Source organism: Carlito syrichta, unplaced genomic scaffold, assembly GCF_000164805.1.
Source record: "Carlito syrichta isolate Samal-C Ts95f unplaced genomic scaffold, Tarsius_syrichta-2.0.1 Scaffold289269, whole genome shotgun sequence".
In the NCBI taxonomy this organism is placed as follows: domain Eukaryota; kingdom Metazoa; phylum Chordata; class Mammalia; order Primates; family Tarsiidae; genus Carlito; species Carlito syrichta.
Window position 1 is genome coordinate 350,650 of NW_007233365.1, and position 16,734 is coordinate 367,383.

The 16,734-nt window shown below is 45.4% G+C and overlaps 1 protein-coding gene across 1 annotated transcript in view; it reads right to left on the minus strand.

Moving 5' to 3' along the window:
- XYLT1 (xylosyltransferase 1) overlaps positions 1–16,734 on the minus strand; it is a 151,381-nt gene that overhangs the window by 22,036 nt on the left and 112,611 nt on the right. Inside the window, exons 7-9 of the mRNA XM_021710508.1 lie at positions 10,058–10,274; positions 6,883–7,059; positions 693–955 (exon numbers count right to left, since the gene is read on the minus strand). Coding sequence (XP_021566183.1) covers positions 693–955; positions 6,883–7,059; positions 10,058–10,274 — 657 coding nt within the window. The remainder of the gene's footprint in view (positions 1–692; positions 956–6,882; positions 7,060–10,057; positions 10,275–16,734) is intronic.

Below are 16,734 nucleotides of genomic sequence, written 5' to 3' on the forward strand. Positions count from 1 at the left end.
GATGATTTTAAGGGGCAGCTGAATCATTAAAGCAATAGTTTTGTCTTTTAGACAATTGCTTGGTTATATTTTTAGGTGTGATAATGACGTGAAAATTATTTTTCAAGAACAAGTTATTTTTCAGAGATGCATATTAAAATACCGATGGCTGATTTGATGTCCAGGATTTACTTCAAACTGATCTGGGAAGAGTAGAAAGTGGGGGAAGGTGAAGATAAAAACAAGATCAGTTTGGAGTTGGTAATTGCTAGGGCTGGGTGATTGAGGACATGAGGTTATACTGTTCTATTTTGTACATATTTGACATTTTCCATCATGAAAAGTAAAAAAAAAAAAAGAGGAAGTTTTGCATTTTCAAGATGACTTCCCACTTAAGACAAACACTACCACACAGTACAGTGACAATGAGGCTTCCTGCTAAAGTCTACACATAGCATAAAGACTGAGTCCCCTGCATGCAAATCATTAGGTAAATATGAGCTCTCATATTCTGAGGAAGACAGTAAAGCAAAACGCTGGCGATTGCTTGGACTGGAAACATCAGGCACACTAGGATGGTTGCTTTTTGGGCAAAATAAGAGGGGGAGAAGTGTGGGGGGAGTTGTGACCCCTAAAGAGAGAGAAGGCCCCTCCGGTGTGCCCTTGGCCCCTCCTGCCTGCTCCTTCTGCCCTTTGTACCCCCAAGAGCTCACCGGCAGCTGTTCTCTCCATCTGTATGCAGTGACATCTCTGCCCGTCGGAGGCCCAGGCGGGTGAAGGAGTGGTACAAGGTGAGCGTCACGTCACTGAGGCTGTGGACACCGTCTGGCTCATCATAAATGTTCTCCCAGTAGGAACGGAGGCCTGGGGTGCCTGCGGGGTAGTTCCCATACAGGTAATAGTCCAGTTGTCCAATGATCTCCTGATTCACCACAGCTTCAAACTTGCGGGCAAAGAAGGTGGGCCGGGCTGTCTGCTGTACTCATGGGTTGAAAATAAAAAGCCGTTTCAGTAAGTGGTAGGGAGACTCCAACAGCACATCCTGTGGTTAGGAGCAAGACTCTGTGGCCAGTCTGCCTGCACCCAAATTCCAGCTCTGACATTTACTGTCTTCTGTGTTCTGTTTCCTCACCTGTACAATGGGTTATAATGAGGGTGTGAGGAGGATTAAATGTAAATGCTGTAAAGCATTTAAAGCAATGATAGGCACTTAGTGAGTATCACTTAGATGTTTGTTAAACCAATTACATCCTAGATGTTTATAGCTGGGATGGATGTAGAAGTCATTTCACTGGAGGTCACAGACTAGGAGTCAAGGGCAAATACAGATTGCAGTTGTATTTTAGTAGGCCAGAGGAGTATTTTAAGATGGAATGAGCTGGCCATATTGAAAAAGTAAAAGAGTTCACAGAAACTCTCCTAGTTTCCCTTTAAGCAGCAACAGATCTGAAACCCAGGTCCACATTCTTACATGGTAACAGTTAGTTGAAACTGAATAGCGGCTGTCCCTTTAGAAAGGACATGGGCTCTTTTGTTCACCACAGTCCCCACCACTCCCTATTGCCTCCCAGCAATTTAGTTGAACTGCAGAATCACAAGGAATCAGCATCTTTGGGAACAAGTTTAGGAATTTGTATTTTTAAAGGTTTGCCAAGTGATTCATTTGCTCATTAAGGCTTGAGGACAAGGCAAAGTGACACCAGAACAGGCTGCACATCAGAGTCACCAGGATAGCTCTTAAAAATTCAGATTCTGGGCAACCCCCTCGGGTTCTCTCCCCTTCTAGGATCTTTTCTGTCCTCTTGATAAATCTTGCTTTAAAAAAAAATTCAGATTCTAGGGTCCTTTCTGAGACCTATGAGTCAACATCCCTGAAAATGAGACTCAGAAATGTGTATCTTCTCCAAAAACAAATACAAAGAAAAAAAGAACAAACAAACAAAAACAACAAAAACTTCCCAGGTGATTAGGATGCAGCATTTGAGACCCACCGATATAAACCAAGTTCTCAAGGATACAGGCCCAGAGAAGGGAAAGGACTTATCTAAGGACACACAAGTCAATGGCAGAGCCAGGATGAAGATTCAGGGTCTACAGTTTAAGAAATAATATACCAAGCACCTGTTATCTACCAGGTTTTATACTGTGGTCTCGGGCAGGGATTGACACACATTTTTCAATAAAGGACCAGAAAGGAAATATTTAAAATAGCTTTGAAGCTACTCAGCTCTGCTTTTGTGGCATGGAAGCAACCGTTGACAAAATAGTAAATAAATGGGTATGGTGTGTGCCAATAAAACTTCATTTACAGAGGCAGGCAGTGGGCTGACTTTGGCCCCTGGGGCTGGAGTGTGCTGACCCCTGGTCTAGGGCTATGGAAACAAATAAAACACAGTCCTCTTCCTTTGCAGAGCTAATTATGGCCTAGTGTTGTGTTATTATTGACCTAAATTTGGGTCCAGCACTGTTTTCACAGCAGTGGATTAATAGCAACAATAACCACTGAGCATACACTCTTCCTAGCACACTGCATCTAGGTTATTGCCTCTAATTCTCCCAACAGCCCAGCGAGATAGGTGCTGTGATTCCCATTATACAATACAGATGAGGAAACCGAGGTCAAGGAGGCATATGAGATGTACAAATTCGCAGTTGTAACACTCAAATCCAGATCAGAGGACTCCAAAACCCAGGCTCTTTCTCCTGCATCACTTGAGGGTCAAGCTAATGGGGTCAACGGGAAGCCCCTGATAATAAATAGCTTTGGTGTCATTCTAAACATCTCACTGCTTCTCTGCTTCGTGAAACCCAGGCCACTCTCTCTGTGGTAGAGTTCGCTTAGTTCCTTTACAGTAGCACTAAAGAGTTAGATCATCTGAGTTCAAATACTCACGTTGCCACTTTCAAGCTGTATACAAGGGGGGACACCACAAAAAAGATCCTTAATTATCTTTTGGAAGGTGGAACCCATGTAGTACACTCAGAATTTGCTCCTTCCAAATAAAAAACTTTACCTGAAAGTTTGGAGAAGGCTGCATCACGATTTGCAGAAGAAACATCCCTCATTGTGGCAAACAGGTGACTGGTTCTTCCACCATGATGATGCACCTGTCCACACCATGGTAAGTAGCGAGTGTTCAGCAGTTTGTGAACAAAAATGGCATGACCTTTGGGCCTCACCCTCCCTATTCATCCGATCTCACCCAGAGTGACTTTTTAAAATTTCCCCAGGTGAAAAAATGTCCTTAAAGGGAAACATTTTGCTGATGTGGAAGAGGTAAAACAAAACATGGCAGAAGCCCTAAAAGGCATCAAATGAGTTCAAAAACTGTTTTGAACAGTGAAAAGGGTGTCTCAATAGCTAAATTACATCAAACGGAGAGTACTTTGAAGGTGATTGAAGTTTAAACATGTAAGAATAAATGTACAATTTTTTATAAATAAATTCTGTTTTTAAAAAAATAAAAATTCTTTTGTGTCTTTGGGAAAATACTCAACCTCTCTGGGACTCAGCTTCCTCACCCTTAAAATGGGTATCAAAGGCTGGGCTCGATGGCTCATGCCTGTAATCCCAGCATTCTGGGAGGTGGAGGCCGGAGGATTGCCTTAGCCCAGGAGTTCGAGACCAGCCTGAGCAACGTAGCAAAACCTCAAGACCAGCAAAACCTAGGGACAAGCAAAACCTCATCTCTATAAAATAAAAATTTTAAAAAGGGTGTAATAATACAGATGTAAGCATAGTGCCCGGCACACATTGCAGGATGCTATTATTATGTGATTACTATTACTACTCCTTTAAGTTTGCTACCAGGCTTCCATCTTCCTAAGGGTTTATCAGTCTTCATTTTCTGGGGCAGAAAACAGGCCTTAGGGGCAGGCCAGCTTCACTTCTGCTTGTGATTCTCTGACCATAGCGGATCTTCTAAAAGGGCATGTTGCTATATTTATCATTTTTTTCTTCCGAGTTCTTTGCACAAGAACGCCAAGTTCCTTCCAGGCAGCAGTGTCTTGACTCTAGACATTGGGGGATATTCTTGATCGTTGTTTACTGTGAGAGAAAGAGCTGCAAGCACATGATCTGGGCTCTGTGTTGGCCGGTCTTTACAGAGACCGTGCTGTCCCCACGATGCTGGGCTAGAATACAAATGCAACCACCCAGAGCAGGTCTCCAGGGACTTGCCAGGTGGAGGCTCTGGACTCTTAAGTGTTGAAGGTTCTTTCAACCAGGGCAGCAACAGGCTGGCTTCCCAGGTGGGAATTCTTTTTGTTCTCTTTCTAATAGGCCAAACATCCCCCCCCCCACCCCAGAACCGTCCCTGTGCTCACAGATCCTTTCTGCATGGACAACAGGGAGCTCAAATGTCACCCAACTCATGCCTAAATTAACACAGGTCTATAGCCATCTCCGGGGCAGCCCTCACTCTGCTATCTTAGTTGGCTGAAGATGCTGGGAGGGCACCTCAAGGGACTATGAATGGCAGCATAAAACCTATTGTGTATTCTGACCCTGTGCAGGCACAAAATCAGGATGGCAGTGGGGTCTGCTGGGAAAAAAAAACTCAGCCTGGAACTCGAAACACCCCAGTGGGTCACTCCACCACCACCCCCAGCCCTACCACTTCACTAGCTGTGAGACCAAGGGCAGGGAAGCTCACTCCCCTGTGCCTCAGTTTCCCCACCTTCATGGTGGATATGATGTCCACCCCAGTGAAGCCCATGTCCCCACTGCATCTGGCACAGAGCCTGGCACAGAGCAGATCAAACATGAGCTGTCTCTCAGTCCCCTGGGGGCTTTGTGAGTGGATTTGACTCTGACTCAGTGGGCCTGGAGCAGGCTGAGGTTTTGCATTTCCAACAAGCTCCCTGGAGGTGGTGATGCTGCTGGCCAGGAGCTACATTCTGAGGAACCAGGCTAAGAGGCTGGAGGCTCCTTGTGGGCAGCATATATCTCTTCCTGGATGTTCCAGTTATGGGAAGAGTGAGGGAATAGGGTGTCTTGGCTGGGTTACCATCCTGGCACTGCTGTCCCAAGTGTCCCTGCCTTCCCTCCCTGTTCACAGCTTAGGAAGCCACACACCATGTGACCTCAGAGTGATTCATTTGATCACCTCTTGGCGTTCTGTTTGAGGCATCTGCAGCTGGGGCTGGGTGTGGTGATGGGTGAGGGGGAAGCAGCTCGGAGGGGCCCCTTCTTGCCCAGCCACCACAATGGCAGGAGAGGGGCAGAGCGGGAGGTGTGCCCAGGCAGGACAGATAGAGGCTGCCATCTGGGACCAAACCTGGGGAACGAGCACCCTTCTGCCTCCCCAGAACAGGAAATAGCCAGGCAGTGCAGAGACAGCTATGAGGGTAATAAAGTCACCCTTGGGCACTCTTGTTCCTCCTTCAACTACACAGAGCTCGGTGGTTCTCAAACCTGGCTGCTCCTCAGAATTTCCCAAAGTGTAATTCACTAAAAATACAAATTCCTGGACTTCACTGGAGATCAGTGATCAGGGGTGAGTTTGCCCCCAAAGGGCATTTGGCAATTTCTGAAGACAATGTCTGGAGGATAATAATGGGGTCTAGTAAGGTAGAGACCAGGGATGCTGTTAAGCATCGCACAACGCATAGGACGGACCCCATGACAAGGAATGATCCCAGTCGCAATGCCAGGAGCTCTGAGTTGAAAAACTGTGCCCTAAATTTACTTACTTTAATACACAGAAGTGCTTTCAATAAATATTTTAACAAATGTTTTAAACAAATATTTCAAAAATTTAACAAATATTATCAAAAGGCAGAAAAGAGAAGAAAATATGCATATGGTCTTTGGAAACAGATACCTTGGGCCATATGATCTTGAATAAGTTTTTTGACTTTTTTTTGCCTCAGTTTCCCTATCCTTAAAATTCAATAATAATAATAATAGCCACAATAAATATGTTAAAAGGTTGTTGTGGGGTTCATGAATCAATATGGACAAAGGGGTCAGAACAGCCCTGGTACAGAGTACAAGTTCAATAAATGTTGGTTATTTTTTATTTTTTATTTTTTGGAGTCAGGGTCTCACTCTGTTGCTCAGGCTGGAGTGAAGTGGCATAATCATGGCTCACTGCAGCTTCAGCCTCCTGGGCTCAGGTGATCCTTCTGCCTCAGCCTCCCAAGTAGCTGGGACTACAGGCCCCTACCACCATGTTCAGCTAATTTTGTTGTTGTTGTTTATTTGTTTTGTAGAAATGAATCATGCTATGTTGCTAAGGTTGGTCTCAAACTCCTGGGCTCAGGTGATTCCCCTGCCTCAGTAGTCTAAGTAACTGGGACATGCACCACCAAGTCTGCCTAATTTTCTTTATTTCTTTAGATAAGGTCTCAGTATGTTGCCCAGGCTTGTCTTGAACTCTTGGGCTCAAGTATTCCTCCAGCCTCGGCCTCCCAGAGTTCTGGGATTATAGTCATGAGCCACCACGCCCAGCCACTGTTGGCTATTGGTTGTTGTTTCTTTTTTAAGTTGGAGTCTCACTCTGTCGTACAGACTGGAGTGCAGTGGCCGCTCTGGGCCACCGCAGCCTCGACTGGGCTCCGGCGATCCTTCTGCCTCAGCCTTCCAAGTAGCTGGAACTACAGGCACATGCTACCACACCCGGCTCATTTTGATTTATTGTAGAGATGAGGTCTTGCCAAGTTGCCCAGTGGGTCTCGAACTCGTGGGCTCAGGAATCCACTCACCTTAGCCTCCCAAAGGCGTGGGATTACAGGCTGAGCCACCGAGCCCAGCTGGCTATTGTTGATGGTGTTACTATTATCATCAGCAGCCAGGGCTGGGCACCGCAGGCTAAGACGACCCACAGGTCTGGCCTCGCGTGCCTGCTGAGGTTTGTGGGAAAGGTGCGGTTTGGGGCTGGCAGAGTACTTCCGGCTTACCTGGAAGCGGTGAAAGTCTTGTGGCTTGAAGTCATTGGGTGAGCAGCCGCACCAGTCCACGATGTGCTTGTACTGACACTTGCATCCCAGCTTGCGGATCCAGTTGGTGATGCGCAGGTTGTTGTCTACCATGGTGTCACAGTGAGGGCTATTCTCCAAGACCGTGTGGAAGAAGGACTGTGGAGACAGAGGGGCCCAGCCTGAGACCTCTCCTGGCCTCCCCTAAATGGGTTGAGGTAGAGGGGTCCTTCCTGAGGGCCACCCAGCGGCAAGGAGACCCTCTTGGAGACTCATCTATTCTCTCTGTGTGTGCAGGGGGACAGCTGCCAGTCGGCCTCAACTCGTGGTGCAGCTAGATGCTTTGTCCAGAGTGGTTTACTTCTACTTGAAAGCTTGTTGCTCTAAGTAGTTCTCTAAGTTGCCATTCCCCAGTGCCCACAATTGGATTTTAAGACATTGGCTATCACCCAGGTCATCTTCTGTCTGTTCAGCAGAGAGGAAAAGTCCCTCAGAGTCTGTCAACACATGGGGCAGAAGAAAACCTGGGGACAATTTTCTAGAAAATCTTGGATCAAAAGGTCTCTTTCTTTGCAAATAGGCAGGTCTGAAACCAAGGGATTCAGGTCTGAGACAGCTTGATAACAAAGACTGATGCTCTGGAATTTTACCCCTGGGAGAGAGGCCAGATTCATGACTGCATCAGGTGTGGGGCCTCCTGCCTTTGCCACCTGCATAGTGTGACCGCAGCACCAGGAGAGAGTGGAGGGGAGAGCAAGGGTGTGTTTGTGTGTGTGTGTGTGTGTGTGTGTGTGTGTGTGTGTGTGTGAGAGAGAGAGAGAGAGAGAGAGAGAGAGAGAGAGAGAGAGAAGGGGAATTTCCACTGTCCATGGTCCTGAACCAGATGCCAGATGTCACTGTTTCTCCCTCATCTTAGGACTCTTGGCCAACCGCTCCAAGGAATCTGAGCAAGAGTCAGTGCTGGCAGTGAGGAGAGAAATCAGAAAAGAGACAATCGTTGATGCAGCTGAGAGACTGCCAGAGAGAGAAAGAGAGAGATTTCTATTTCAACACCATTTTATAAGAATCCCCGACACCAGGAGGACACAACTCTCCCCACTCTCTGCTCCCTAAGGGAAGCCACTGGGGGGGGGTTGGTCTGTGTTTGCCTGTTATTATATTATGGCTACAGCCTCCAGATAGCTTCTAAACTAGTCCCCTGGAGGTGGCCTGGGAGAGGGGAGGGCAAGGCAGAGACGAAGGAATGGAGGAGGTAGGAGCTTACAGAAACCCTATAGTGTATGTGTCTTTGTGTTTCAGGGCCGGAAAAGGGCAGATGTCACACACAGAATTCTGGTCACCAGCAGTGTGGTGGGCATCTCGGTTAAAACAACTAAACTACCAACAACAATCTCTTCTAAGGGGCATGTGGGCAAAATGAGAATGAGGCTCCACCCACCATTCTTTGCTGACCTTCTTGTGATGCTAAATGACATGCCTATGAACCTGGATTTTAAGCTTGAGTTGTCTACAAGCCCATGGAGGGACACATTGTCCATCAAGCATTGGGGAAGAGTACCCAATTACCTATTGCCCTGTGTCCTTTCATAATGATACAGAAATTCCCTGCAAGATAATGGATGAGGCGGTTATTGGAATTGAGGGAAAAGGTGATTTTCACTGAAATAAGATTAAAAACTGATTACTTGACATGTGTGCAGAATAGTAAAACCCAGCCCAAGGATGACAAGCTCATCAACTCCCTGCATGATGCAGGTGGCCAGCCCTCCCTGGAGCTTGGCACTGTCCCAGACACTGGTGAGAGACATGGACATCATCAAATGAGATGCATCATTTTGTCTTGTCTGCAGAAATACACAGCCCTTGTGGTCCAGAGTTGGAGTCCCAGCCAGGGAGGGATCAGTGGGCCATTCATGAGAAATACGGGAGGCCCAATAGAAATGGAAGCCACTCTGGAGCTTTCTGAAGTCAGATCAGATATGAGCATGCAAGTGACCTGGAGGTCAGGACGATAAATACAGAATCCCTCAACCCAGCTCTGAAAAGAAGAAGGCTGGTGGCATGTCAGCGGCAAAATTTCACAACTGGAGCCCTGCCCATTTCTAGATGGGGCAAGGGCTATTTTAGAATATTCCACAATCTCACTCAACAGGGCTTCCCACCAAAGGTCTGAAAAATGGTGGCAGTCTTCCTGGAGATTTTCAAATACTTCCAAAAAGCAATGGGACACACAGTCCTGAGCATTTGGCTATGTGGCTGCCAGTGCAGGGGCCAGTGCAGACCTGATGGAAGCCCTGAGATCACTTGGCTTTCTGGAGTATGAACCATGAAACCAACACTATTTTCAAGGAGTGATAGAACAATATTCAAGATGACAAAAAGAATTCTTGGTGTTGAAAACGTGGTTATTATATGATTGGTGACTACAGAAGATCTGTCAAATGTGGATATGAGTCGCATATACAGTTGTGCAGGTTATGTACTGCATAACTCTAGGGGTGACATCAACATTGTAAATATCAAGAGTTTTTTGGGTTTTTTTGAGTTGGAGTCTCACCCTGTCACCCAGACTGGAGTGCAGTGACCACTCCCGGCCACTGTAGCCTGGACCTGCTGGGCTCCGGCGATCCTTCCGCCTCAGCCTTCCAGTAGCTGGAACTACAGGCGTGTGCTACCACACCTGGCTAATTTTTTGATTTATTGTAGAGATGAGGTCTCACCTGCCCAGGTGGGTCTTGAACCCGCGGGCTCAGGCAATCCACTCACCTCAGCCTCCCAAAGGCACGGGATTACAGGCTGAGCCACCGAACCCGGCGGGTTTTTTTTTTAAAATAATAGTTTTCTGGAAAATGGTAGCAAAGTTTCTTGTTCTAACAAATCAGCGTGTTATGATAGTTTTATGACCAGTGGGAACCAAGTGTCTTGAGGAAGGGTAGTCTTTTCTATTTTGCACAAAGGCACTGTGTGCCTACTCCATACAACCTCTGTGAAGACTGGAGGGGCACCAGGGGCCCCACTATGACAACAAGGACATCTGGATGTCTGGAGGACAACGTAGGTGGACCCAGCATTGCCTTGCCAAGCTCTCATCAACTGCTTAGCTCTACAGGTTAGATCTGGCCCCTACCTTCCTGGGGACTTTTTCCTGGATACCTACCTCAGCAGGAAGCAGTGTGTAGGAGTAGAATTGTTTCATCTTCGTCACCAGATCATCTGTGGAGAATGTCACATACTCCACAAACTTCCGGTTCAGCAGGAACCAATCCGAGCCACCATCCACGGCGATGCCCTCTGGGATCCGCCGGTCTCCCAGGCGCCACATGTGAGCGTCACACTCCAGGAAGAGCCGATCCAGGCCTTGTTTCCGGATGAACCTGGAGGAGACCAAGTAGCCCTGAGCCCAAAGGTGTCCTGCAAGAGAAACTCTACCCAAAGTCCAGGCAAAATGACACAGCTGCAGCAAGAACAGCATACACTGAACACTTGCTATGTGCCAGGTACTGAGCCAGAGCTCTGAGTGTAGTTTATCACGAGTGAGGCAGGTCCCCATATCCCTGTGTGACTGTTACTATTATTACCCCCTTTTCACATATGATGACACTGAGGCTTGGAGAGTGTAGGGGACTTACCTAGCACAGTTGGATGGCAGTGATCATTTGCCTTGTCTACTTCCTCTCAAAGGAACTTTCAAAATAAACTCTTTTAATTTCATTTATTAATAAAGGTGTGGGATAGAAGTCAGGATTAGGTACATAAGTCTGGGCCTCCAACAGGTCCTCACTTTCCCTGGTTTAGAATCAGGTCCCCTGTGTGTTGTTACATGCCCCCCCTTCCCCCCTCCTCTGGCACTGTCCCATGACTGCTGATCCCACCCCTGTGTTATCATGATTAATGTTATCAAGATGTCCATCCTACTCAAGGCAATCTACAGATTCAATACAAAACTCATCAAATTACCAACATCATTCTCTCAGACCTGGAAATTACAATACAGAAATTCATATGGGGAAAAAAAAGAGCATACACAGCGAAAACAATCCTCAGCAAGAGGAACAAAGTGGGAGGTATCACACTTCTAGACTTTAAACTTTACTATCAGGCTGCAATAATCAAAACAGCCTGGAACTGGTACAAGAATAGGCATACAGACCAATGGAACAGGACAGAGATTCTGGGAGCAAAAATTCAATCTCTAAACCAACCCATCTTTGACAAAGACATTTGCAACAACCACTGGGGAGAGGAGACCTTTTTTAGCAAATGGTGCTGGGAAAATAAACTTTTTATGTTATATATGCTTTAGCAGTTTGGCAAATGCAGCCTACAAATTCTTACCTCAGAATAGTGTCTAAGTGCACACAACACAATACACAGGGTTTCAAAATATCACAAAAAACACACCAAAGTTATGATATGGAGAAATACATGTGCTTCTTGATTTGCATATTATATAAAGGTTTATAAAATATTTTTTAAAACATGAACTATATGATAATATGCATGTTTATTAACACATCAAATACCAAGATAGCTTGGCAGGTCTAAGAACTACCGTGATTTTGAAGAAGCAGTATCAATGATATTTAGAGGTATCTGACCAACTATAATGTGATATGAACATATATGATTCCTATTGGTGACTAAGTCACAGCTACTGCTAGCACTAATGTGGTTTGTTACTTATATTTAGCTAGATTTCAGTTAGAAAAAATAAAATAAATGTTTCATTTATTTTCATCCAAAGTCATGGGCCTCTAGTACATTTTCCCCATGAAGCCCAGGTTAATAATTCCTACTCTAGTTAATATATATGTAGTCATCTCCTTTAGAAATTCTGCAAGGCAGCCAGGGCAGAACGGGCATTTCTATTTTGCAGATGCAGAAACCAAAGCTTTCCAGGTCCCAGAGCTGGCGATATGGGTGTGTTGGGAAGATGGACAGAGCTAGAACGAAGCCTTCTGCCCAAATTCTCAGTCCATTAGTGGTCAGCATTCGCTGCACACTTACTGTGCGCCAGGCACTGCACTGGCCCTGGTGGAGACTGGGAGAAGTGAGGACGATCCCTGCTCCTGAGGAGCTTGTTGTCTAGTTGGGAGTTTGCAGTCTAGAGGTCGCCCAACCTGGGGACCCTTCTGCCCTTCTAGCCTGCTGATCCTTACATGTACTCAGGACTCTGAATTGTCAAGTTCTTATAACTCCCTTGCATGAAGGCTTCTCCATGTTGTCACCACTGCAACTTCTCTTTTTCATGTGCCTGCCATTATACAACATCTTCTGGTCAAGGCTCCTGCACATGTTTAAAATGTTCTCCCCCTTCCTCCCAGCCCATCTTTCCGCAGTCAGCTCCAATAGATCTATCAGATTACAGCCCAAAAGTTGCTCCCTCAGTTCTTACATACTGTCTGACACCATGTAATTTAGTCCTCCATCATTGCCATCTTCATCATCAGCACCGTTGTCTTCACCATCACCACCACGATCACCATCTTCATCATCATCATCATTACTATCCTCACCACTATTATCATCACCATCATAATTATTTTCATTATCCCCATCATCACCACCACCATTAGCACCATATTCATCACCACCACCACCACCATCACCACCACCACTACCATCTCCATCTTAACAATCATTATCACCACCACTATCACCATCATCACCATCATCACTATTTTCATTGTCACCATCATCACCATCACCATCATGGTGGTAAAAACATACAGAGAATTGTCATTCCAAGGGCTATAAGTGGATTATCTATTTCAGCTTTCATGAAAACCCCAGAGGTAGTACCTTATTGAAGCATTTTTTCACATGTGTGAATTTGACAGCTTGCCATGATATACCTGTGTGATTCTCTGATTGCTGTCTACTACATGCTTGACACATGGTAAATGCTTAATGGGCATTCACTGGATGAATGGATGAACTCGATCCATCAATAAGCAAGTGCATGCCCACTACCTACCACACTCCCAGTCTTGTAGTGGGTATAGTGGGGAACAGGAAACAGTATAAACCATTGGCTGCCTTCTGAGAACCCACAGTCTAATTGAGAAAATACCATAGAGAAACATGCAACCATAACTTAAATGAGTTTCAAAGAACTTCCAGAAAAATGTGGAATAGAGTAAGGTGGTAGATGTGGGGGTCAGGCATGATGTGATGGTCAGGGATGGCATGGTCATCAGGGATGGCATGATGGTTGGGGTGTTGTGGTGATTAGGGATGGTTCAGGGATGGCATTGTGGTCAGGGATGGTATGGTGGTCAGGGATGACGTGGTGGTCAGGGACGGCATAATGAAGTAGGCGGGGCCACAGTAAGGCTATAAAGGTTGCGTGGAGGAGAAGAAATGATCATTCTAAACACAGAGAACATTCTAATCAGGAGACTGCTCTGGGCTAGTGGTGTAGGTTGTGGTGGTCATATGTTTTTAATTGAGGTAAAATCCACAAAACATAAAATTAACTACTTTAAAGTGTACAACTTAGGGGCATTAATTTATTCACAATATTGTGCAACTGTCACCTCTATCTGGTTTCAAAACATTTCATCATCCCCAAATGAGACCCTGTTCCCATTAAGCAGTCATTCCTTGTGCCCCTCATCCTCCAGCACCTGGCAACCATGAATCTGTCTTCTGTCTCTATGAAGTTAGCTCATCTAGAGATTTCATATAAATGAAATAATATAACATATGGCCTTCTTTGCCTACTTCTTTCACTTGGTATAGTGTTTTCAATGTTCATCTACCTTGTAGTATCATCTATGCTTCAATTCTTGTTTCTGCCTGCCCTCCACCCACCCCTGATTTTTCTGGGAACACACCTTGATTTTACTTTGACAGGCGCTCATCTTCAGCTCTCAGTTCACCTGGGTTTTTACCTCACCATAGCACCAAGGGTGGGAATGTGACCCAGGCTAGGCCCGTTAGAGGGTCCCATCTGCCTAGACTGCACAATCGGTTCAGACATGGGCCAGCGATTCTCTAGTTGAGTCTAAGACTAGGTCTTGGATTCCTGCCATAACTATTAAGAAGGAGGGTTTAAAAAATATTTTTTTAAAAAAAAATTTAGATTCAGGGGATGTAAATACATGTTTATTATATGGGTATATTGCCTACTGGGGATTAGGGCTTCAGGCATCCCCATTTGTACCTGATATGTAGCTGCTGAACCCCCACCCCCCACCCCACTCCTGCTGCCTCAAGAAGGGCTTTTCTCCTGGATTTCTGGCTGGAAGATGTAAGTCTATGGTTTCTCGCAGCCATCTTGTTACCAGGTCCTGGACCTCACTGTGACTAACCCTACCCTGGACTTGTCAGTTATATGCGCAAGGCATTTTTGAGATGAGATTTTTCCCTTGAAAAAGTCCTGACCTACCAGATAAAAAAAAATGTGGTACCTATTCATGACGGAATATTATGCAACCATAAAGAAGGACAAAATTATGAACTTCACAGCAACTTGGATGGATTTAGAGTCTATCATACTCAGTGATCTATCATAGAAATAAAGAACTAAGTTCCACATTCTCACTCATAAGTAGAACCTGAGCACTAATCATAAAACTAAAAGAAAGGGCTTGGCAGTAGTGGGATGCTGCTAGGGAAAGGGATGGGGGCAAAAATATCAATAAGGGTACCTGATCCCAAACCAGGTTAAGTGAGGACCAACCATATGGAGGCCCAAACTTTACCTGTATGATGACCACTTATCTACCTAATCCTGAATTGCAATCCCCACCTTTAAAAGAAAAAAGAAAAAATCCCGACTAATACATGTCTGAGTGATTTCAACTTCATCATGACCATGATGGGTGGGGTTGTTCTTAGGTTTCAGATGGTGCAGGTACCCCCTCTTCCACTAAGTCAGTCAGCTTAGAATTTTAGAGCCATCTGCATTTCCATGAAGACCTCATCACTCTGTCTTCAGACCGGAGTCACCTGTCTCCTGCCAGGTAGACCCTGTTCTCTCTAGAAGAGACTTTGGCTTTCCCCCAGGCAGCTGCTCAGCAAGTCCTTTGCAATGAGGTGACTTCAGGGATTAGAAGCTGAAGATGTTCCTGCCTTGCTAGTCATGCTGAGCTCCAGAAAGAATTCCTTTCTGCTGGACCTCCCACAGATCCGCAGACATCCACTCGAGGGAACTGCTTGAAGCCTCATTAATAAGCCCATGTCCCTAGCCCTTTCTTCTGTATGATCAGAAAACCTGCTTCTAGATGTTGACTGCTAGGAAACTGATGATGGTGTAACAAGATGGTGATGATGATAGTGCTGGCAGTGAACAGACTTAATTCAGATGAAATGCCCTTTTCATCTACAGGGCAGTGTGGCTTTGCTTGTCACCACCTGGGAGACTCCAAAAAGTGAGGAGTCCTCTTGAGCCTCAGTTTCCCCCTTGATAAAATGACAACATTGGGATAGGTCTGGGTTGTAAAGTTAAGTACCAGACAGATGATGGAAGTGTGTGAAGCAGGACATATGGCAAGAGGGAGTGAAGTCAGCAGAGAAGCAGATAATACATGTTCTGAAAGACACTTAAACTCCTTTAAAATAAAGTGGCTAAATAAACCATATCTCTAGGTTGAATCCAGCCCATAGACCAACCATCGTAATCACCCTGGGTTACATAATTCCCAAGGTACTCTCTAGCTGTGACGTTCTGTAAGTCACTCTGGTATACCCAGGAAGAGGGCGTGGGGCAGACATTACATTACATGGGAACACATGGAAGCCTAGAGAAGGTTAGCAATGTTTCTGAGGACTCACACAAGGGAAGAAATCAACCAGAAGACCCGGTGTCCAATATTCTGGATCTTGTTCTCCCCCTAACACATTTTTTTCCACATGTAGAACCCAGTGTTCTTGTTGGGGAGGGACTCATGAAGATTTTCCATTACACTCATGATATTAACCCACTGAAATATAACTCGGCTCTAACTGAGCCATTAAAGGAAGCCCCTGATTTTAGGAAAGTAATGTCCTGCCTTAACTCTAGCTTGTGCTAATTATATAATAATGTCCAGTCGGTGCACTTAACCATGCTTGAAACTTTAGATTTTAGATAATTTTGTATGGTGGCTAGACTAACAGAGAGGTGGTAAAAAGAAATACAGGTGGGAGGACTGGCGAAATTTTTCTCTCCATGGACCAGGGTTTTAATTTCATGTTCCATTATATGGGATAATAACATTGTCTTGCAATTTTAATGTGATGTCCCAGGCCATAATATCCAAATATAATATTTATGCAGTCATCTCCAAAATGAAATATTCATGTGGCTGGGAGATTGGTTGCTGTATTTACTGCATTCAGAAACTGATATGCTGCACACACCTGTGTTGGTTAATTAAGAGTAAATAGAAACAACCAATTCCCCAGGACTCAGAAAAGTTTCTGGGGTCTCAGGGGTCACTGGGGACTTAGTTTTGACCTGGGAGAAGATGGCAGAAGCTCAGCATCTAGGTATCTACCAGCTGTTTGGGCAAGAATTTGCTTTCCCCCCCGCTGCCCTCTGTGTTCACTATAACTTGAAAAGGTAAAGTCAGAAGGCAAGGTTAAGTCAGCGAATGCCTGGGTGTTTTCTTAAGGGGTGGCTCACCAACAAAGGGAGCATGGCTCTCTCATTTAAGGATGGAGTGCAGATTTGTGGCAATGGGCCCAGTAAAAGTGACCAGTGATGCTCTCTTCAGTGTCACTTACTGGGTGACCTGGGGCAACTGGGTCAATAGGTGGCACCATTACAGAACAGACAATGGGCAGATCTAGGAACTAATCCACAGGCTACAAGGTGTGGGTCTGGCTTAACCTTTCTGAATGCCA